The sequence below is a fragment of the Narcine bancroftii genome, chromosome 6 (assembly GCF_036971445.1).
Source record: "Narcine bancroftii isolate sNarBan1 chromosome 6, sNarBan1.hap1, whole genome shotgun sequence".
NCBI classification, from domain to species: domain Eukaryota; kingdom Metazoa; phylum Chordata; class Chondrichthyes; order Torpediniformes; family Narcinidae; genus Narcine; species Narcine bancroftii.
The window spans coordinates 204,784,486-204,807,471 of NC_091474.1; the positions used below are offsets into that span (position 1 = coordinate 204,784,486).

The 22,986-nt window shown below is 41.6% G+C and overlaps 1 protein-coding gene across 3 annotated transcripts in view; it reads left to right on the forward strand.

Moving 5' to 3' along the window:
* sgk1 (serum/glucocorticoid regulated kinase 1) overlaps positions 1–22,986 on the forward strand; it is an 89,529-nt gene that overhangs the window by 59,268 nt on the left and 7,275 nt on the right. The window contains exon 1 of one of the 3 annotated variants that reach the window (XM_069887286.1): positions 22,518–22,600. The exons of 1 other annotated variant lie outside the window; for it this stretch is intronic. In XM_069887286.1, the coding sequence (XP_069743387.1) occupies positions 22,567–22,600 (34 nt within the window). In that variant the 5' untranslated portion in view covers positions 22,518–22,566. Of the gene's footprint in view, positions 1–22,517; positions 22,601–22,755; positions 22,873–22,986 lie in introns of those variants that run through there. One more of the 3 variants, XM_069887287.1, reaches the window with a different exon arrangement.

Below are 22,986 nucleotides of genomic sequence, written 5' to 3' on the forward strand. Positions count from 1 at the left end.
GGACACTAATAGGCCAAAAATTTGCAAAGATTAAATGACTAAAGGTCTGCTGGAATATCAGTATGGACGGTAATTGAGAAAATCATAGATATAAAGATGAAAATCATTACAGGACATCACATGTCCATCTCTAGAGATACAAATGAAAATAGCAAAATCATTTTTTTGTCATTGTTAAGCGTAATTGACAATTAATGATGATTTAATTTTTTCTCTATTGCACAATGTACATACACATCAAAATTCTCCCTTGCTTCAGCTGAACAGGTACTTCTTTTCAAAAAAAATTGCTATAATACATAATTAAATTTAAAAGGTACAATAAATACAAAAGATAGACAGATCTGGACAAACTAGAATACTGAGTACAGGGTTAATGGTCAGATACTTAACTATGTGGAGGAACAGAGGGACCTTGGGATCTAAATTTATACATCTCTCAAGATTGCGTGCAGGTTAAGAAGGCCTATGGGATGCTGGGCTTCATTAATAGTGGGAATGAGATCATGTTACAACTCTACAAATCTCTGGTGGGACCACACTTAGACCATTGTCTTCAGTTCTGGTTACTTCATTATAGGAAGGATGTGGAAGCCATGGAGCTGATGCAGAGGAGATTTACCAGGATATTGCCTGGATTAGAAATTGGAGGCAAGGTTAGCAGAGATGGGATTTATATCTTTGGAGCGAAGGATGAGAGGAGACTTAATAGAGGTCTCAAGATTCTGAGAAGCATAGACAAGGTGGAGAGCCAGTACCTTTTATTTAAGGGCAGGAATAGCAAACATCACGGGATATCTCTACAAAGTGAATGGAGGAAAGTTTAAAGGAGACATCAAAGGTAAGTTTTTTGCACAGAGAGTTGTAGGTGCCAGGAATGCATTGCCAGGGATGGTGGTGGAGTATTAGGGGCATTTAAGAGAGTCCTAGACAGACACATGGATGAAAGAAAAATAGAGGCTTATGAGGTAGGAAGGTTTTTTTATAGGAATATAGGCACAATGTCAAAGGCCGAAGGGCCTATCATGTTCTTTGTCTAAATCTATGTTTAAGATAACAACTATTCGCATTTATTCTAGTGCAAAATTAGTGACTTTCCTTTTGTGGTATTAGAGCAATCCTTGATCAGTGTAACAAGAGGGGTATCAAGAGCATGATAACTATTGGAAGGTAGCAGTAAGAAGTTGTTGTCACTGGGATGGTGTCGATCCTTGGCTGATGGTCACAAATCCAAATGCTTCAGGAGGGTGCTTAGTCCAAAGAATGAGGAGTTGCTCCACACTAAAATTGATCTTATAGGACATGATACATTATGATTTGCACACTTTCAAGGAAGTATAGAATATTTGTGATGAGGTCAAAGTTAGAGATACCAGGATGGGAATAAGATGAAAGAATAAAGTGACAAGAAGTTTGGGTTATTTTTAAAAACTTGGCCTGTTCAGAAGAATTTGATATTTTAAGAAATATAGATGATTGTGGATTTTTATTAGGTGCAAAAGAACGTTGAGCTTTGAAAAATGTATTTTGCAGCCGGCCTTGAGGCTAGAGGAGCAGGGAGCTAAGCAGTCAAAACATAGGCAAAGGAGACACAAACCAGGGCCATCAACCTGCAAGCAAATCTCAATACATCTTGTTTGTTTACTACTGAAGTGTAGGTGATGCTGTATAAAATAGTTGTGAGAATAATTCTGAGTGTTACGACATGACATCATCCAGCATTGGTTAGCATTGGAGCTTATCGAGGAGGAGGTGGAGTCAAACTTGAGCTGCACCAGGATATTGTTTTAATTGCATTAAATGACCATTTAGCTGAGTGTGGCCACAGGGATACTACCCATCAGTTCTGGCTCAGATCAGAGGGAAACAGCTCCTCTTGGCTTTTCCTAAGCAGATGTGATGTATTTGTTGGCTGCTTTCGGGTAGATGTGGCTTGCCTCTTCATGCACAGTGTCAGTAAAATAAGGTTTGCTAGGAGCTGGGAACTTGCCAACAAAGAGTCAAGGTTGTGTTTAGCTCAGCAGCACATATCTCAGTACAGCCGTTATGTTTGTGGTGCCCTCATCTTTGAAGAAGTGAAGCCTCCACTTGCACTGTCATTGAAAGCAAGGCATGCTCGCTTCTCTCTGCAGGTGAAAGACGTATGGGTACCAGCAGGCACAAGGGATATCTCGTGCAGTTTGAACTGTTTGGAAGCCCTCCGTACTCCTTCCAAACACTGGGAAATGCACTCGTGCAAGTAATGGGGTTGCGGGCAAAAATAAACATTGAGCACAAATGTTCAGGAAGGCCAAAGAGCCAGCCAAAGAAGAAAATATCTGCTCATTCTGGCTACAGTAAACTAGCCTTGTGTTACTGTGTTACTTCTATAACTGCCCCTACACAATTTTTTGCTAAGAAACCTTGAATACATTTTCAGGTGGATACATTTACTTTGGATTTCCTGGATACCACAACTGCAGGAAAGAGAATTCAGGACAATTATATTTAATTGAACCACCCAGCTGTTTAGTCAAAGCAGTTCTTCCTCCCCACAGAAAATGTGACTCCACATAAAGGCGATACAATTTCTGTTGCACCTTTGCTCACTGATTGGGCTGAGTCCAAATCCTACCACGTCACTTTGCATTCAGTTTACAACAAAATCCTAATATAATTTAAAGGGACAATTATGAGTTTTAAGACTGGCATTAAAAGGCTAGCTACTTCTCTGGTGTTGTTTGGCAGGGGTAAATCGCTCTCACTTCCTGACCTGGACTTTCTGTGGCTCTTTTGTTCCCCCTCTTCGGGGTTGGTGGGGTCTGGTAAACAGCAGTTCATGAAGAAGACTCACCTCCCACGACCTTTATGTAGGAAGCGCCGGTTGGGTATGAAAGGATCTGCAGGGGATACAAGGGAGATCTGAGATTTGGCAACCTCACTGAGAACTGGAGGAACTGGACTTCGAGACTTGGAAAGACAAACAAGATTTAATCTCCAAGGCAGGAGGTAGAGTGGAAGGATCAAGGAAGGGACATTTGGCAGGGAAAACTCTGGAATTTAAGATCAGTGATTATTCAGGAGTGACTAGGAATATTTGGTATGCACTCAGTCTGGTTTGAGCTGGCTAAATAACTTGAGAAATCATTTAACTTGTCCTTTGCTCTATCAATCTTCTCTGTAAGTTTCCCGTTTGCTTTTATATTTATAGTCATATAATGCCTTTCCCAAAATGTGATCTCAAAACAGTTGACAACTATATCTAAATTTACTTACACATGGACTGAAATGCAGTAAAAAAAAGCTTTGTTTCATGCTCTGTGTTATCCAGTTAAGTCAACCTAACCTTGAGCACAACAGGTTGTACAAAATAAAATAGAAGTGCAGAGCATAGTGTTACAGAGAAAATTTAGAGATAAAGGAATGCAAGAGCACCATTACTTTAATTATAATAATGTGAGGTCCAGTCAATAGTGTGATAACAGCAGGAAAGAAACTGTCTGAGAATCTGGTGGTGCTTGATTTCAAACTTGGGTATTTTTTTTTGCCTAATGGAAGGGGGGAGAGGAGAGTGTGACCAAGTTGAGCTGGGTCCTTTCATATGCTGTTTGCTTTCTTGAGGCAGCTGTAGGTGAAGTCAGAGTTGATGGAGGGGAGGTTTGTTTCCATGATGGCCTGAGATGCATTCATAACTCTCTGCAGTTTCTTGCAGTCTAGACAGAGCAGATCCCAGATCAAGCTATTTGTTTGTCAAGGATGAGGCTATGGAGTACCTGGAGGTGCATGACAAAATAAGCAAAAGTCAGCAAGGTTTCATAAAAGAGAAAATCTTACCTGACAAGCTTACTACAAGAATCACAAGCAGGCTGGACAAATGACATGCTGTGGATGTTGTATATTGGGATTTTCAAAAGGCCTTTGACAAGGTGCAACAAATGAGCCTGCTTCACAAAGTGAGAGCCCATGAATTACAGGAAAAATACTTGGGTAAGTAGAGCATTGGGTGATCAGTAGGAAACAGAGAGTGGGAATAAAGAGATTCTATTCATGTTGGCTACCAGTGGTGTACTACAAGGGTCAGTGATAGGGCCACTTCTTTTTATGGTGTTTGTTAATGATTTGGAATGCAGAATAAATGGTTTTATGCCTAGGTTTTTAGATGATTCAAAGATAGATGAAGGGGGAGGTTTAGCTTAGGAGAAGCGTCTGTAAGAAAAAAGGTAAGGAACACAGGAGAAATACCAAATTTCCTTTGGATTCTGAAGAAATAGAAGTATTGGTACACTTTCTTGCCTGTAACATCACCTTCGTTGAACCAGTCCAGTTTGCAACATTAATTTTGAAAATCAGATTGGTTCTCAACAGATCCAGGAATGGACTTCCAGCAATGTTCCTCTCTGACCTACCGAGCATTTACAGCATCTGTAGTTCCTTAATTTGGTGACACTGAAGTGGGGCGTGATGCCTTCTTAACACTGCACTTCAGGGTCGCTGAGGATTTAAAACTGGGTGGATTAGGGGTGTGGTCATTGTTTGCAGGATTCAGCATGACTGGGGTCTGCTGCTGTGATCTTGAGGTGGATTGCCATCTAGAAGCACTCATATCAGTTTTCTCCAGACACAGTCTTTTGGTGGATGAGTGTTTAGAAGAATTGTGTAGTGGTCTGAAAGTTGGAACAGATGGTGTGTGGGACAACTCAGAAATCATTCAAGCAACTGGTATTGAGACCTTTTGTGTTTAGTTTCAGTGAGTTAATGCAGCACAGCAAAGAGAAGTACAGAAATGTGGAATAAATAGGGTTTCCTCTCCTCTCTGTCTTCCACAGGGACCGTTCCCTCCTTGACTTCCTTGGCCACTCCTCCCTCCCCACCAATCATCCCCTTTGTACCTACCCCTGTGACCACTGGAAATGGTACACTTTGCCCATACTTCCTCCCTCACCACCATTCGGAGCTCCAAACTGTCCTTCTAAATGAAGCCACATTTCACTTGTGAATTTGCAGGGTTCATCAACTGCATCCAATGTTCCAGCTGTGATCTACTCTACATCGGAAAGTCTAGGTGATGGTTTTGTTGAGCACCTCTGCTCTGTCCACCATAATAGTGTGGATCTTCCAGGGGCCACCAATTTCAATTCCCCACCAATTTCAATTCCCAACCCATTCCCTTGCTGGCATTTCTGTCCATGGTCTCATGCACTGCCAGACTGAAACCACACACAAATTACAGGAACAACACCTCATTTTCCAACTGTACACCCTCTAACTGGATAGCATTAATATTGACTTCCCTGGCTTTCGTTTAAACCATCCCTTCCCACTTCTTCACCGTCATCTTCTCCCACCTCTGTCTGGATTCCTCCCCCAGCCAATATTGTCTGTATTCTGAGATTTCCTACTTTTTGTTCTTTCTGATTCTTCCTTGAAGAAGGGCTCAAGCCCAAAACATCAGCTCCTATGGAAGCTGAACGACCAGTTGAGTTCTCCAGCATTTCAGTGTATTTTTACCACAATCACAGCGTCTGCAGACTTCCTTGTTTCACTCTCTGCAGAGATCTATGATTGTTCTCAATGATTAAATATATTACCTGCTGATTAAATTTTAAACTTTAAATCAAAATGGTATGGATGTGAAAATGTTTTACAGCTCAAAGGACTTCTAACTTTTTAAAATTACTTTTAGCAAGTCAAAGGATAGGTTCTTACTTAGCTGGTGATTTTGACAAATTTTATTTTGGAGAATGCGCGAACTGAACCTACCAGTATGCTTGGTAATCTACATACACGTCAGACACACTGTTTCCCACAGGTTACTGATTTGGACACTTTCTCACACAACTTGAATACATCACTTTCCCACACATTACAGATTGGTCAGACATTTTCCCATACCTCATGGGCACATTAACACTTTCCCATATCGTTAAGGACATGTGACCTAAGGAATTATTTTCAAGTGTATTAACTTCATTGAAAATCATTTTTTTTAAATAATGCATATTGCCTATAAGTTTACCAAAAGCTTTTAACTTGTCATCTTGTTCATTCAAAGACTGTAGCCTCATATTTTCAGACCTTTTTAAAAGTCATGGGGTAAAGGTGATGGGGCAACATTTCATTAATTCCTTTGGCCTGTACAGATCTTAACCCCAATCATATTTTATTCTTCACACGTTCTCATCTGAACTGAAGCATCAGATTGATCAGACACACAGAGGAAATTAATATTGGCTCAGAAATTGCTAGAGTTGGGAATGGTTCAAGAGGACTGGAAAATTGCAAGTGCCACTCCATTCTTTTAGAAGGGAGTTATTTGTGGGAGTAATGAGAAGGACAGAGAAGAGAGTCAGTGTTATTTTCTTAGATTTTCAGAAGGCTTTTGGCAAGGTGCTGCATATGAGGCTGCTAAACAAGGGAGGAGTCGATAGTATTACAGGAAAGGTACCAGCATGGATAGAGGATTTACTTACTGGCAGAAGGCAAAGTGTGGGAATAAAGGTTTTTTTTTCTAGCTGGCTGGTCATTCCATAGGGGTTGATGTTGGGTCTGTTACTTTTCACGTTGATGGAATTGATGGCACTTTTTGGCCAAGTTGTGGAGGGGAAAATAGTGTTGAGGAAGCAGGGAGTCTGCAGAGGGACCTGGAGAGGTTGGGAGAATAGGGGAAGAGGTGGAAGTTTATGGTCATGCACTTTGGTTGAAGGAATAGAGTAGACTATTTTCTAAATGGGGAGAGAATTCAGAAAGCAAAGGTCCAAAGAGTCCAAGGAGTCTCTAGTGCAGGATTCCTTGAAGGTTAACTTGCAGGTTTAGTCAATTTTAGCATTCATCATTAGTCAATTTTAGCATTCATCATGAGAGGACTAAACGTATAAAGGCAAATATGTAATGCTGAAGCTTTGTAAGGCGTTGGCCTGACCATATTTGGAGCAGGTTTCAGCCCATATGTTAAGATTTGTTGGCTTTGGAAAGGGTCCAGAGGAGGTTTAGGAGAATTATCCCAAGGATGAGAGGGTTAATGTCTGAGGAACATTGGGTGCCTCTGGGACTGTATTTGCTGGAGTTTAGAAAGGTGAGGGCGAACGTCATTGAAACATGTCAAATATCAAAAGGGCTGGCTAGAGTAGATATGAAGAAGATGTTTCCAGCAGTGGGAGAGTCCAGGACCAGAGGGCAGAGCCTCAGAATAAAAGGGCATCCCCTTTAGATCAGAGATGAGGTTTCTTCAGCCAAAGGGTGGTGAATCTATGGAATTCATTGTCACAGTTGGCTGTGGAGTCCATGTCATTGGGAAGATTTAAAGCAGACATTGATAGGTTCTCGATTAGGAGACTTTTTTCAATGTAGTAGGAGTTATAAGGGAAGGAGACCTGAACCATTACACAACCCTCTGCATTTTCTTGTGGTCTTGGGGCAGAGAAATTTCTGTAGCACCCAATGAAGCCCATGACTGGATGCTTTCAATTGGGATCTGGTAGAAACTGTTGAGTGGTGCTGATGACAACTCAAATTTCCTCAGACTTCCAATGAGGTAGAGGTGGCGATGCACTTTCATGGACATTGCATTGATGTCGTTGGCCAGGACAAGTCACGGGAGATGATTATCCCCAGGAACTTTAAGCTGTCTATTTGAGATCCACAGAATCAAGCCCTACAGCCCAGAGGTTTGTGCTGAACATGATGTCCAAATCAAATGAAAACTCTACTGTTTGGACTTGGTAGGTATCTCTCCATACTCCTTCATATTCATGTGGCCTATCTAATAGTCATAAAAACTATTGCTGTGTCTGATTCCAGCACTATTCCTGGCAGCCCATTCCACACACCAACCACTCCCTGTGTAAAATATTTGCCCTGTCCATCTCCTTAAACATTCTTCCTCACTCTAAACACATGTCCTTAAATGTATGGCACTTTTATCCTGGGAAAAAGATTCTGACCGTCCACTCTCTCATGGTTTTATAATTCTCTATCAGGACACCCCCCCTCAGCCTCCTATCGCCAAAGAAAACAATCCAACTTTGTTTAATCGCTCCCCATAACTCATACCCTTTTAAATAGGCAACATCTTGTACTTATTCCAAAGCCTCTACATCCTTCCTGTAAGGGGGCGACCAGAAATGCAAACAGTTTTCCAAGTGCAGACTAACCAAAGTTTTATATAGCTGCAACATGATTTTCTTACTTTTATACTCAATGCTCTGTGTCTTTTTAACCAGCCTCTCTGCTTCTGTGGCCACCTTCAGTGAGCTGTGAACCTGGACCCCAAGATACCTCTGCATGTCAATGCTTTTAAAAGCCCTGCCATTAACTATATACAGTCTTCTTGGGTTTGATGCCAAAGGTGCAACATCTTATACATACTTGAATTAAACTCTGTCTGCCATTTCGATGCCAATATCTGTAATTGATTAACTGATATGTTCTGTGAAAGCCTTCGCTATGGGTGCCCAACTCCACCAATCTTTATTTCATCTGCAAACTTACTAACCCACTCTCCAATTTTTTCATCCAAGTATATATTAAAAACTTGGATATATATCACACACACACACCCCACAGACACTCACACACACACCTGCATGTGTGTGGTTCCCTATGGAACACCACTAGTCCAAATAACAGCCTTGCATCAGTACTCTCTGTCTTCTTTGGGGCAGGCAATTTTGTATACAATTTATCCCATGCATCTGCACCTTCTGAATTTTGTACAGGACCCACCTTTGCTGGAAGAGAGCCCAATGATCCAAATATCTAAATCTCTCCCCCCTGAACCTTTCACCTTAGCACTATCTTTGTTTCTTGCCCCATTAGCATAGTTAGAATTTCCACCTCAGCACCATTGATGCAGAGTGAGTTGTGCCCCTTTGCTGGTCTATAACTAGCACTTTGGTCTTGCTGACATTGAGAGAGAAGTTGTTGACTTGGAACCAAGACAAAAGTCTATCTCTCTTCTGTGCCCATCTTCATTATTGTTACACATCCTACCCATCTGTGAATTTATAGATAGAGTTAGAGGTGTGTTTGGCCACTCAGTTGTGGGTGTACAGGGGTTATAGGAGAGGACTGGATAAACAGCCATATGGAAGATTATGGGATAGGTGCTGAAAAGTGGGATCAGTATAGATGGGTACTTAAAGGTGAGCATGAACATAATGGGCTGAGGGGCCTACTTCTGTGTTGTATGACTGTATGGGTCTCTGAAGTACATATCTGTGACATGTTAAATAGTTGGTACGGGATTGGATGGGAAGGGGATGGTATGTCCCTGTTGCCCTGCTGACCACCTCCTTCCTGCACAGGAGACATAAACTCAATAGCCCTTATTACACAGAGGTCCTGCAATACTGCTGTAAAAAAGACCTATCTTTAACCTGGCTTTGCATGTTTATACTGAACCAAACAACACCGGCATAATGCTGGGCCAATGTGTCGTTTTACACAGCAAGCCGGCATTCTGGGAGCAAATGAGGGGGGTGTGTAACACAACATCTAGTGTGACATATAACGTACGCATACACATCCTTTCCCGTCCTGGTCCTGGCCTGCCGGCTCATCCTTTTTGCACTGACGCTGTGACTGCCTCTGCTGTCACAATAATGACCCCCCCCCATTCCATGTTCATACCTTTTACACAAAAGGCATGGTGCAATAAAAGTGCAATATTCCTGCCTTGAAGTGGCTGTGTAAAAGGGGTTAATGTAATGCAATGAGGCTGCACCCTAGGATCTTGTTACCTCTGTGCTGACAATCCCTGTTACCCGGAAACAAGGTTTATTGAACAGTGGGATTGTGCATGGGAAGTGGGCAGAGCAGAATGTTTTATTTTCATGTTTCCTTTCCACTACTAAATGCTCAGTTAAAGCATTAATAATTAAACTGTCAGATCTTGAGACACAGAACTGAAATGAAAGAATGCACACTCTCCTTCATTGGGCAAATGTTAAGACGTTCTGATGCAGCAAGAGAGATAGTGCTGAATGGACTGCAGGTAAGTAAGTCTCACAGACCGAATGAGGTGCACCCATGGGTTCTGAAGGAGGTGGCTTTGAAGATTGTGGAGGCATTGGAATTGATTTTCCAGAAATCAATAGTCTCTGGCACGGTTCCACAGGATTGGAAGGTCACAAATGTCATTCCACTGCTTAAGAAAGGAGGGAAGCACAAAAAAAAAGGAAATTGCAGCCCTATTAGTTTGACGTCAGTAGTTTAAAAGTTATTGGAGGACGAGGTTATCAAATACCTCGAGGTGCATGGCATAATGGTTTCATGAAGGGAAAATCCTGCCTGAGCAACCTACTGGAATGTTTTGAGGAAATCTCAAGTAGGGTGGACAAGGGAGAAGCTGTGGATGTAGTGTATTTGGATTTTCAAAAGGCCTTCGATAAGGTGCCGTATAAGAGGGTGCTTGAAGAAATGAGAACCCATGGTAAGATATTAGGTTTGGTGGAGCATTGTCTGATAGGCAGGAAGCAAAAGGTGGGAATAAGGGGATCCTGTTCTGGTTGGTTGCAGGTTACTAGTGGTGTTCCGCAGGGGTCAGTGCTGGGGCCACTTCTTTTTACAATGTGTGGATTGAATGGTTTTCTGGCCAAGTTAGGTGGTGGAATAGGAAGTGTTGAAGAAAACACAGTCATGGTTATTTTCATAGGCCAACACTATTTTTCCAGCCCATAACTTGTAATATACCTCAGGATATATTTTATGATGTTATGGCTTCCTGTGGGATGGCATTACATTTTGATGCATGTGTGCAGGGATTGTTTAACACAGAAGACGGTACATAAATGTTTTATAAATGCACCCAACTATGGTGCCTGCTCTCCTTCAAATTTCCTGTTCACAGTTGGGTTTTACTTTCTTTTATATTTAAACAAAACAAGAACTTCAGTATCTCCCTGCTGTATTCTTACTCCATCAATTTCCTTGTAGCTGCAGCAGAAAAAAAGTAAACATTTCAGACACAGGAGTTGCCTGAGAAAAAGTAGCTGAAAACAGGGTTAATCTATCAAAAAAACCTCAGTACACTGGTGACTTATTTGGATCCCACTAGCAATGTTATCTGTATTCAACTGGCCATTGAGTGGGCTAAATATAGGCTCCACTATTTGTTCATCCCTATACATTTTCAGCTGTACTTTAATCTGAACTGGTGTACAATAACATGACAGGTACATGCAGGGTTCAAGATGTGCTGAGATCTGTGAGGCCCAGGAGAGGCATTGTGCTTTTCTGTGTCGGGAGTGGGGGGGGGGGGGGGGAGGAGGAGGAGGGAGGGGGGGAGGGAGGATGAGGAAGTTGTTGGAAGCAAGTTTATTTGTTTAACTTTTTTAAGGTGCTTGTTATGTGAGAGATTTTATTTTAGGTGAAAAAAAATTTAGATGATTGAGGAACTGTAATAATGATTACATCACCAAGAAAGTTTGCTTTGAAGGAATGTAGTGGGACAAAATTGAAATTGGAGAGAAGGTTTAGGCAAAATTTAATTGGCTAACATTAAAATCATAAACTGGACATAATACAGGAAATATGTTTGAAATGTTAAACATATTTAACAAAATAAGTAGAAATCATTGAAAAACAGTTTAGATCAGTGGTTTTCAAACTTTTTTTTTCCACTCACATACCACCTTTAGTAATCCCTGTTCCATCTGTGATCTGTGATTAGTAAGGGATTGCTTAAGGTGGTATGTGAGTGGAAAGAAAAAGTTTGAAAACCATTGGTTTAGATGATTGCAGGTTTTGATTTGTAGAATGAATGATCAGTCAAGTTTAATCAGAAAGATTTTTTTTAAATTATTGGTTGGAAATTAAGTTTGGTTTCTGTTTGGATAGCCTGGCCAATCAGAAGAAAATATCATGATTTGGACCTGAAGTTCTCCCTCCTTATACTTTCTGTAGGCATTTCAAAGTAGTCAGGGAGTGTAGCCACCTCACATTAATGACATTTAATGATGTATTTATGTTGTAGAAGTAAAAGTCCAACAGCTTAGATTCTATTTATTTAAAAAGGGTTCAAGAAGGAAGCCTGGCAACTATCGGCCTGTAAGTTTGACGTCTGTGGTAGGTAAATTAATGGAGAAAATTCTTAGAGATAGTACTTATAAACATCTGGATAGACAGGGTCTGATCAGGAGCACTCAACATGGATTTGTGGGAGGAAGGTCATGTTTGACCAATCTGATTGAATTTTTTGAAGAGGTGACTAGGAATGTGGATGAGGGTAGCGCAGTGGATGTTGTCTATATGGACTTCAGTAAGGCCTTCGATAAGGTACCACATGGAAGGTTAGTTAGGAAGGTGCAGTCTTTAGGTATAAATTTTGAGATAGTCAAATGGATTGAACATTGGCTGAAAGGGAGAGGCCAGAGAGTGGTAGTGGATAATTGTCTGTCAGGTTGGAGGCCGGTGACCAGTGGTGTGCCTCAAGGATCTGTATTGGGCCCATTGTTGTTCGTTATATACATTAATGATCTAGATGATGGGGTGGTGAATTGGATTAGTAAATATGCAGACGATACTAAGATAGGTGGAATAGTGGATAATGAAGAAGGTTTTCAAGGATTGCAGAGGGATTTGGGCTGCTTAGAAAAGTGGGCTGAAAAATGGCAGATGAAATTTAATGCTGATAAGTGTGAGGTGCTTCATTTTGGTAAGAAGAATCAGAATAGGACATACGTGGTAAATGGGAGAGCATTGAGGAATACAGAAGAGCAGAAAGATTTAGGAGTAACGGTACATCGTTCCCTGAAGGTAGAAACTCACGTGAATAGGGTGGTGAAGAAGGCTTTTAGTATGCTGGCCTTTATCAATCATTGCATGGAATATAGGAGTTGGGAGGTGATGTTGAGATTGTATAAGACGTTGGTGCGGCCTAATTTGGAGTTCTGTGTGCAGTTCTGGTCGCCTAATTATAGGAAGGATATAAACAGAGTGGAGAGAGTGCAGAGAAGGTTTACCAGAATGTTGCCTGGGTTTAAGCATCTGGAGTATGGAGAGAGATTGGACAGATTGGGTCTTTATTCTTTGGAGTGTAGAAGGTTGAGAGGGGATTTGATAGAAGTATTTAAGATTATGAAAGGGATAGACAGAATGGATGTGGATAGACTATTTCCGTTAAGAGGAGGAAAGATTAAAACAAGAGGACATGAGTTAAGAATTAAGGGGCAGAGGTTTAGAGGTAACATGAGGGGGAACTTCTTTACTCAGAGAGTGGTAGCTGTGTGGAATGATCTTCCGGGAGAAATAGTGGCGGCGGAGTCAATTGTATTATTTAAGAAAAGGTTGGACAGGTATATGGATGAGAAGAAGATGGAGGGTTATGGGCATTGTGCAGGGAGGTGGGACTAGAAAGGGGTGTTTGGTTCGGTGCGGACTAGAAGGGCCTAATGGCCTGTTTCCGTGCTGTAATTGTTATGTTATATTATGTTATGTTATTTTATATATGGTAAAATAAATTTTATTTTTGACTTCTGAAATTTCTTCAAATTTCCTCCATGCAACCCCCCCCCCCCCACCCCCAACACATTCCTTTCACCATGAAAGGAATAATTTATCACATTGTAATATGAGCAGTTTGGATATTCCCATCCCCACTCCAATATGCTACTCTGAAAGAGGCTGCAATAAATCCAAAGATATCCAGAGTATCTTTGATTGTCTTTCAGACAACATCTAATTGGAATTTTCAAAGCAAAACTCCAAATAAGTTTTACTTAATGAGAAATAGGACCAGGACCTTTTCACTTTAAAGAAAAGTCAACCATGGATATGCAAAATAGAGCCAAATCCTAACAACTCTCATTGACCTTGTGAAATAGAAGGGGATTGGGGGGGTTGGGGGTGGCACAACTGAAGGAGTGGCTCGAATATTCTATCTCTCTCTATGCTCATGATAATATGAGCACTATAAAGCTCTTCCTCCATAAAACTCTGCCTCAGAGGAGAGAGAATATCATGGAGAAACTGAGATATGAGGAGGTTTTGAGAGGATTGCACAATGGGTCAAGGGAGTAGTTGTAGTGTGTTTCAGTCTAATAATAGGGATGTAGTCAATCTTATTGTCATCTGATTGTACCCAGTACAACCCGAGGAAACAGTGTTTTCCGGTTCTCTGTGCTAAACATACAGACATGTAACATACATACAGACAAACAATAAATGTGCAGGACAAGTATTTCATCTATACAAATAAATAAATAAAAATTGATTTGTACATATGATGGTTAGTGTGAGCAGTTCCTTTGGTCGTTCAGTATCCTCACTGCCCATGGGGAGAAGCTGTTCTTCAGCCTGGTGGTACTGGCTCTGATACACCTGTATCTCTTCCCCAACAGAGCAACCTAAAGATGCTGTCTGCAGGGTGGAATGGGTCCTCATGATTTTGTGTGCCCTCTTCAGACAACGATCCCGGTAGATCATGTTGATGGGGATGAATGAGACTCCAGTGATCCTTTCTGTCACTCTTATGGTCCTGTTCGGAGGTCAATCCACAGGATGAATGTAGAATTTCACACAGTGAATTGTAGGAGTGGAATTACTATAGCTTGGAGAGAGATTATCTCAGTCTCCTGATTCTGAAGTCCCTCTCAACCAACATGGCTGAAATAAATTGCTTGATTTGCTGAATCCCTTCAGCTCCTTATTATTTCTTCACATCTTTTTTTGTAACTTGTGCTGTCTTATTTTTGTCTTTGCCACATTAGACTTGGATTTACTCAGTAAAGCCATTGGGAGCTTTGTCCTTTTACTTAGAAGGCCATATGAATGAGATTTTTTTTCACTTTTCACTTAAACTTGTTTGAATATAGTAAGAACCCTAGAAGATTACAGCACAGAAAATAGGCCCTTCAACTTTTCTGGTCTGTGCCAAAATATTATTCTGCTTAGTTCCACTGATTTTCACCCAGTTCAAACCCCTCCATACACCTTCCCTCTATGTACCTGTTCAAATTTTTCTTAAATGTTAAAATTGAGCCCGCATTCACCACTTCACTTGGCAGCTTGTTCCACACTCCCACTATTCTCTGTGAAGATGTTCTCCCTAAAATTTTCCCCTTTCACCCATAACCCATCTCCTCTGGTTTGTATCTCATCTAACTTCAGTGGGAAGACCTTATTTGCATTTACTCTATCTATACCCCTCATAATTTTGCATACCTCTATCAAATCTCCCTCATTCTTCTACACTTCAGGGAATAAAGTCCTAACCTGTTTAATCTTTCCCTGTAATTCAGTTCTTGAAGCCCCAGCAACATGCCAGTAAATCTTTTCTGCACTCTAGGTGATAAAAACTGCACACAATACTCTAAATGTTGCCTCACCAATGTCTTACAAAACTTTGCCAAATATTTAATTACTTAAGAACTAATATTTACTTGAGACTAGAACTGGGCACATATCCTCAATATTCAAGGGAGCAGATTTACGAGGGTGATGAGAAGAACTGTTTTTCCCAGAGAGGAATTAATCTGTGGAATTCTCTGCTCAAGAAAGCAGTAGAGGCTGCTTCGTTAATATATATTTAAGACAAGAGTTACCATATATTTCAGTGTACAAGCTGAATTGTGAAACCCTAAAAAATTCCTCAAAAAGGAATTGTATGCTGGATATACCTTTGAGATCTTAAATTCACTGAAAAAAAATTGGCGTCAATTCAGCGAACAAGTCGATGCTGGAAGCACCTCCCCATGGCCGGCAAAGCCGCTCCCTGACTCCTCCCCACATGCTGGGTGCCACCATAACCGCTCCTACCTCAGACCCTGAGGTGGCCGTCGAAGCTCCTGCCTGGTAGGCCAAGGTTCCTGCTTCTGCCAGAAGCACAAATTTGGCACTCCAGCTCTGTGGCCCTTCGCCTCTTCTGCCTGGTAGGCTGAGGTTTCTTTTACTTACTTAATTTACAGCTTTGTTGCTTGTGATTGGGGTGTTTTAAAACATTTTGGGTTTTTCCTGGGAGACCCAGACAGCCCAAAAAATGGGGATTGATCTATATGCCAAATATACCATAAAACCCTTAAAATTAGGCAGAAAAATTGGGTCAATTCATACGCCAGTTGACTTACACACTGAAATATACAGTAGTTAGATTTTTTTGCACAGTGGAGGAATTAAGGGTTATGGGGTAAAGGCAAGTAGGTGAAGCTGGGTCCATGGTCAATTCACCCATGAACTTATTGAATGGTGAAGCCTGCTTGATGGACCATATGCCCTACAGTCCTGCTCTAATTTCTTATGCTTTTATATTCTTATTTGTTTTGCAACTTGCAGTTTAAAACAAAATGTCAATTGTTTAGATCATAATTTACTTTAAATTATTTAATTGTGGCCCTCTGCTTTTCTTTACCAACAATAAAGCCTGTGAATTATGAAATAGAGTATTCAAATATCTATTCTACACAATATACAAATTAGAGGGTCCTGAGGATAGATGGAAAATTACTTCAACGTTTTGTTGTTTATTAGATAAAATCTACTTAAAGTGACTTATCATATTTTTTCAATCTCTTCCATTGTGATGAAAAAATGTTCCCAATATATCCTGCAGTAAAACTACAAATTGCTCTACTGTTGAAACCAAACACTTTTCTCATCCCACTCATATTGTACAATTATTTGTGCAAACATTTAGAAGAGTTTTTTTAAAAATAATCCCTGATATAGGGATTGGTAGACACTGGATAAATGAATTTTGAGGTTGCTTGAGATTATGTGTTGCATGATTGATGAACTAACAGCAAGGTGTGCCAATTTTAAACGTCCATATTTTAAAAATATTTATTTTCTGCAAATTTTTTTGTCAGTTGCTTGAAATCCAGATAACCAGAGATTTACTACAAGTTTTCATTTTCAATGATTTAGATTAGTTCCATGTGGATGCAAAAATGGACATACCTATCCTAATGCTGAATGGATCATTTGAGTTCCTTAATTGGAGGTTGCTAATCCTTTCTCCGCTTGCCAATTTATGAATTAAATATTACACGGGAGTTTTAGGAAAGCTCCGCACCAAAAGGAGAAAGCTGGGCAAAGGCAAAGTTCTACTCTATATAATGGATTAATTATGGAACAAATCCAGAGATTAAAGTATAATTGAATTTTATGTGAAGATTTTCTATCATGCTGGAGAAAGAGGAACTGTAAGTGATGGTTTTCACAAAGGAAGATTGTTGTCAGTGGTCTAATTTCTTATTTATTAAGGAATTATTTGCACTTCATTACTGGGAATTGGCAGCCTTCATTAGTCAGGGCATTAAGTACAGGAGCTGGGACATAACATTACAGCTCTTACAAGATATTGATGAAACCACACATAATATTGTGTATGGAGTTCTGGTTGCCATACTAAGGTGACATTTCCTTTTATTGTAATAAAGAAACTTGGGTTATTTTAAAACAAATATACTTTATTAGCTAACATACTTACTCAAAACTGTGTGGAGGCATCCATCTTGAAACCAACCAAAGATGCAATAAACTAGTCTCTGATGCCCTCTCATGGTCAGGAGGATCACTAGCACTCTACCACTACATCCCCTTTCCTTGAGATGTTTAATCTAACAACATGATACACTAATACAGTATTCATTTCAATTTAAGAGTTCAACACAAATGTAAACACAAACATCAGCAGCACAAACTTTGCAAGTGTGTAGTTCATTTTCTTTTAGAGATTCAGCCTAGCAAATGTGAATCTTCTTAGCACAGGTGCTTGTGCCGGTTCTGCTGCTCCACGACTGTCTAGCACTGGTGATGTTTCCTCTGTTGCTGTGCAGGCTGGATCTTCTGCATTGTCTGTCCTGCAGTGTCTCGTGTTTTCAGCAGGATCTTTCGATTCCTACTCAGTATTTGACCATCCTCTGTTCTGACAGTGTAGGATCTTGGATTTGCCTCCTCCAGAACAGTAGCCCTTTTGTCCCAAATGTTGGAATCTCTGAGTCTCACGGTGTCATGTTGTGCCCAGTGGCAACCTTTCTCTCATTTTCTTATCAATAATCCCAAACACAATTCGATTATGGATTATTGAATCTTGCAGCAATCCAAAATTGCTTGTTCTTGCTTTTAATTTCAAGTCTGTTTAAAAAAAAAAGTATCAAAGCAGCTTCATGCACAAATGAAACACATGCATCTCGAATGTTTCATTTTTCTTTGGTGAATAGTATTCATCAAACATCTCAATGCCTCATTGAACTTGCCCTGGTCTTCTGCCTCGACAAAAGCAAATGTATTGAAAATCTCGAGTGTTTGAGGTCCCTCCACGGTAAACATCAGGTTTCCTAGGTCAATATTTCCAGCATCAGGGACTTTACACTTTCCATTTCTGCTGATATCGACTGATTCTGACTTCTGGTACTATGTGGTATGTTTTTATTGTCATAAAGAAACTTTGGTTCTTTTAAAACAACTATACTTTATTAGCTAGAGATCTCACTCAAGACAGTGTGGAGGCATACATCTTGAAACCAACTGAAGATGCAAAAAAAAACTAGTATGTGACTCCTTCTAGTAGTCTGGAGGATCACTAACACTATTTATTATTAATGTGGAACTCTTAGGAAGGATGCTAGTGAAACACGAAAGTCTGCAGATGTTCATTCATTCATTCATGGCCCATCCCTTCGTGAGCGATGATGAACACGATGCCTTGTAGCTCTTCTGCCCTCACAGAACTTTTTGTAGTTGTTGGCACATTGTGATGTGCCACAGCGAATCGCAGAATGCCATACAGTGTGATTTTTTTTGTGATTCTCCATGTCAACCATACTCCAGTCAGTATGGTTGACATGGAATGACTGGAGATCGCGCTTGATTACTTCTTTGTAGTGAAGATGTTGGCAGCCAACAGGGCGGGGAGCATCTGGTAGCCCACTGTAGAGGACATCTTTGGGCAATCGGCCATCCTCCATATGGACAATGTTGCCAGCCCACCACAGGTGGCAAGCACAAATGATTGATTAGAGGTCTGTACTTAGTCTTCTCCAGGACTTGGATGTTTGTGACTCTGTCGCGCCATGAATAGCCTAGAATGGATCTGAGGCAGTGGAAATGGAATGCATTAAGGCGGTCTTCTTGCTTTCTATGTGTGACCCAGGATTCCCAGCCATAGGGAAGAGTACTCAGCACGCAGGCCTCACAGACTCGGATCTTCAACTTGGTGGAGAGGTGGCAGTTATCCCACACATGGGCATGGAGGCATCCAAAGGTAGTGGATGCTTTTCCTAGGTGTGTGTCCAGTGCTGTGTCGAGTGAATTTGTTGTTGTCATGGTGGAGCCCAAGTAGCAGAATTTCTCTATGTTAGCGAGCACTGACCCATTGATGGTAATTGATGGAATGTCGTGGGTTTGTTGGCTAAAGACGACTGTCTTGCCCAGCTAATTTTCAGACCAAATTCAGTGCAGACAGATCCAAATGCATCACAACACTTGCAGCTCTGGCTGGGAGTGAGCAGTTCTTGAATCATAACTCTTCTGATTTTGGTCTTGGCCTGGAGCCGTGACAGATTAAAAAGTTTTCTGGATCTCCTTGTGTGTAGGGCTATGCCTGAAGCTTCCAGAAATGCATGGTGCAGAAGAGCAGAGAAGAAAATGCCAAACAGAACTAGAGTGTGTACGCAGACCTGATTTATGCCACAGCAGATTGGGAACTCTTTTGATCTTGAGCCATTGAATTGGATTGTGGCCTGCATGTTGTTGTGAAACTGGACGATCATGGACAGCAGTGTGTCAGGGCAGCCAAGACGCTTTAAGTCATGAAATAGGCCTGAGCGACTAACACTCAAAGGCCTTGGTGAGGTCGATGAAGCACACATAGAGGGGTTTGCGTTGTTTGATACACCCCTCTTTCAGTTGGCGGAAGGTGAAGACCATATCAATAGTTGATCAAGATGATTGAAAGCCACATTGGCTTTCAGGCAGTATTCTGTTGGTGATGGTTTGTAGGCAGGGGAGGATTGCACAACATGGTATCTTGCCTACAAGGCTGAGCAGTGAGATGCCACGGTAGTTGGTGCAGTCTTGGCAGTCACCTTTGTTCTTGTAAAGGGTCACAATGTTCACGTCCCGCAGATCTTTGGGGATGCAATAGTGGAGCCAGCATGTTTTGAATAGTATTGTGAGCTCGGAGACAAGCGCTTTGCTGCTAAACTTCAAGATCTCAAAGGGGATACCATCAATTCCAGGTGATTTGTTATTTTTCATGAAGTGGACTGCTTTTCTGACACTGGTAATGGTAAATTCAGCATCTAGCTTCGCTAGGACAGGTAGTTGCAGCAGGGTGTTGATGATATCAGGGTCCACATCACATTACGTGTAATGTTCAACCCAGCGGTGTCGTTGAGAGTCAAGGTCTGTGAGGAGACTCCCGTCGAGAGCACGGAGTGGGGCAGTTTTTTTAGGTACTGGATCGAGAGCTTCTTTGATTCCGCTGTACGTCCCTCTGATGTTGCCACAATTCGCATTGTTCTCGATGTGCGCTCGCTGAAATCTCTCTAGTATTCCTGCATCACAGTCCTGGTGGCTCTTTGAACTTTCTGCTTAGCAGACTGGTAAGCTGCCAGTGTTAAGGCTGACTCGTCCTGCTGTAGTGCTTGGCGGGCTGCTCTTTTCTCGGACAGGATTGAAACAAACCTGTCTGCATTTGCACTAAACCAATCAGGCTGGTTTCATTTCTGGATTCCGAAAGCGGTTTTTGCAGGAGCAAAAACAGAGCTTTTCAATTTTGTCCAGTTGTCGTGTTCATCAACTGTGCACAGTACAGGGTGGCTGCAGAGGAGCTCTCTGAACTGCTCTGAGCGAGTAGAGTCTTTAAAGGCAGAGGGGTTGAGTTGGGGCTGTGGTTTTGAGGTGCCCATGTGGATTTTTTGGGTTGCAGCTTAATTCTGCATCGTACGAGGGTGTGGTCAGTGCTTCAGTCAGCTGAGCACATGCTGCAACAGTGGGTGATAGCACCTAGTTGTCTCCTTCTGACGATTAATGTGGTCAAGGTGGTGCCAGTGGAGTGAACGTGGATGCATCCATGTGGCCTTGGAGTTGAAGGGTCCAGCAAAGAATGTGGCACAGAGCTGAAGAAGTTGCAGGCCATTTGTCATTGACTTTGCCTGTGCCATGGTGACAGATGACTCCCTTCCATGCTGCATTGTCAGAGCTGATACGGGCATTACCCAAAAGAGCAAGTTTGTCACTCTGTGGCACTCTTCTGTTTGTTTGTTGCAGGAGAGCATAAAAGGTGTCTTTTTTGTCCTCTTGTGCAGCCAGCGTTGGGGCATATGTGGAGAAAAAGGTGAATGGCCACTTCTGAGGTGAACCTGCACTGACATTAAGTGTGGTGAGATGTTGCGATTATAATAAAAACACAAAATGTAGAAGGAAATCAACAGAACACAGAGTCCATGGGAAGTAAAGGTAATATAACCAACATTCAGGCTGGAGTCCTTTTTCTCTACACAGTCCAGAAATGTTGGTTATAGATCTTTACCTCCTCTGGACGCTGCAAGACCTGTTGAGTTCCTCCAGAATTTTTGTATTTTTAACCAGGAAGGAGTTGATTAAAGCTTGAGAAAGAGGCACAAAGTGTTGCAGAGATTGGAGGGACTGGACAGGTTGGGACTTTTATTCCTAAAACAAAGGCTGTGGGTTAGTATCATGATGAGGGACATAGATTAAATGGATGGTCATAGTCTCTCTCAGTTTAAGAGAGTCTAAATAAACTAGAGTTTATAGATTTAAGGTGAAAGGGAACCCAAATGGCAAGACTGGATGGATAGAAAGAGGCTCAATAGGAGGTACAAGTACAATGTTTAAAGGACAGATATATGGATAGGAGCAGGGTGTGGAACAAATGCAGGCAAATGGGACTAAATCAGTCAGCATATAGGAGTTAGGCCTAAAGGCTTGTTCCCTGCTGTATAAACTCTATGGCTCTAATCTATGCCATATTAAGAATTTCCTGTGATTAACTGCTCTAGCACAAAGAATAAAATATGCTTGTACTCAAGCAAATCGGGATTTTTCTATAATTAATGTTATTTAAAAAGAACATTGGTGAGTTAGAGCGGATAAGATGCCTCAAGTTCACAAGTAGTCCTGTGAATTTCACTCAGTCACTGGCCGACTGTCTTCCTCGGAGGAAACCTGCAGTGGATGCCAGGAATTAGCAGGGGACGCCTTCTCCACCCTGGAGCTATCCGGTCCCTTCCTTGCAAGCAGTCTCAACAAATCCTTTCCACGTAATTACCTCGGAGCCCGAAGTCTCGGAAGAGCAGGGAGCCTCGGCGCCACCAGAGCCTCTCTACTTTGGCTGCACTCGAGTGGCCAAAGCACCTCACACCGCCTTCCGAGTCACAGCAATCACGGCCTGCTGGCTCTTTGGAAATGTTCCTTTAAAAAGTAAAAGATAAATTGCGGGACCTCCTCGTTTAGCCGTGTGATTAAGCAAACAACCCCTTACGTGGTGGAATTTATAGTCGACGTACGTTGATAAGTTACTTCCACCTGTTAACGTTTAATTAAAGGCACTTCGCCTCTATATTAAAGGGCATTTCGCCTGTGGACTCTCTGTCAGTTTCCAGTGGATTAGGGAGGGACTGCACGACTATGAAGAATTTAACAGAAAAGGCTTCATTCACAGGTTAGATCTCTTTCGTTGCTGGGGTGAGTGGGTCGGAGGGCTGGGCTGAGAGGCGAGGCTGATGAAGGAGCTCATCTCCGATCCGTCTGGACAGTCTGTGTGCGCTGGGATCTCACTCTGTGTCTCTGGTCCAATGTCGAAGACCCACTTGTAATTCAGTGGGCCAAGAAGTTCGAAGCGAGGGAGATGGAAGGAAGGAAAAAAAAAAACCCACGCAAGTCTGGCAGACACCGTGAATGAAGTAAAAACACAATGTTGGAGAATCTCACTAGGTCAGTGTAGCAAAGGATACATCAACGTTTCGGGCTTGAGCCCTTCATCGAGGAATGAACGGGCATCTCCTCCTATTTTGTTCCTACGTTGATGAAGGGCTCAAGCCCAAAACA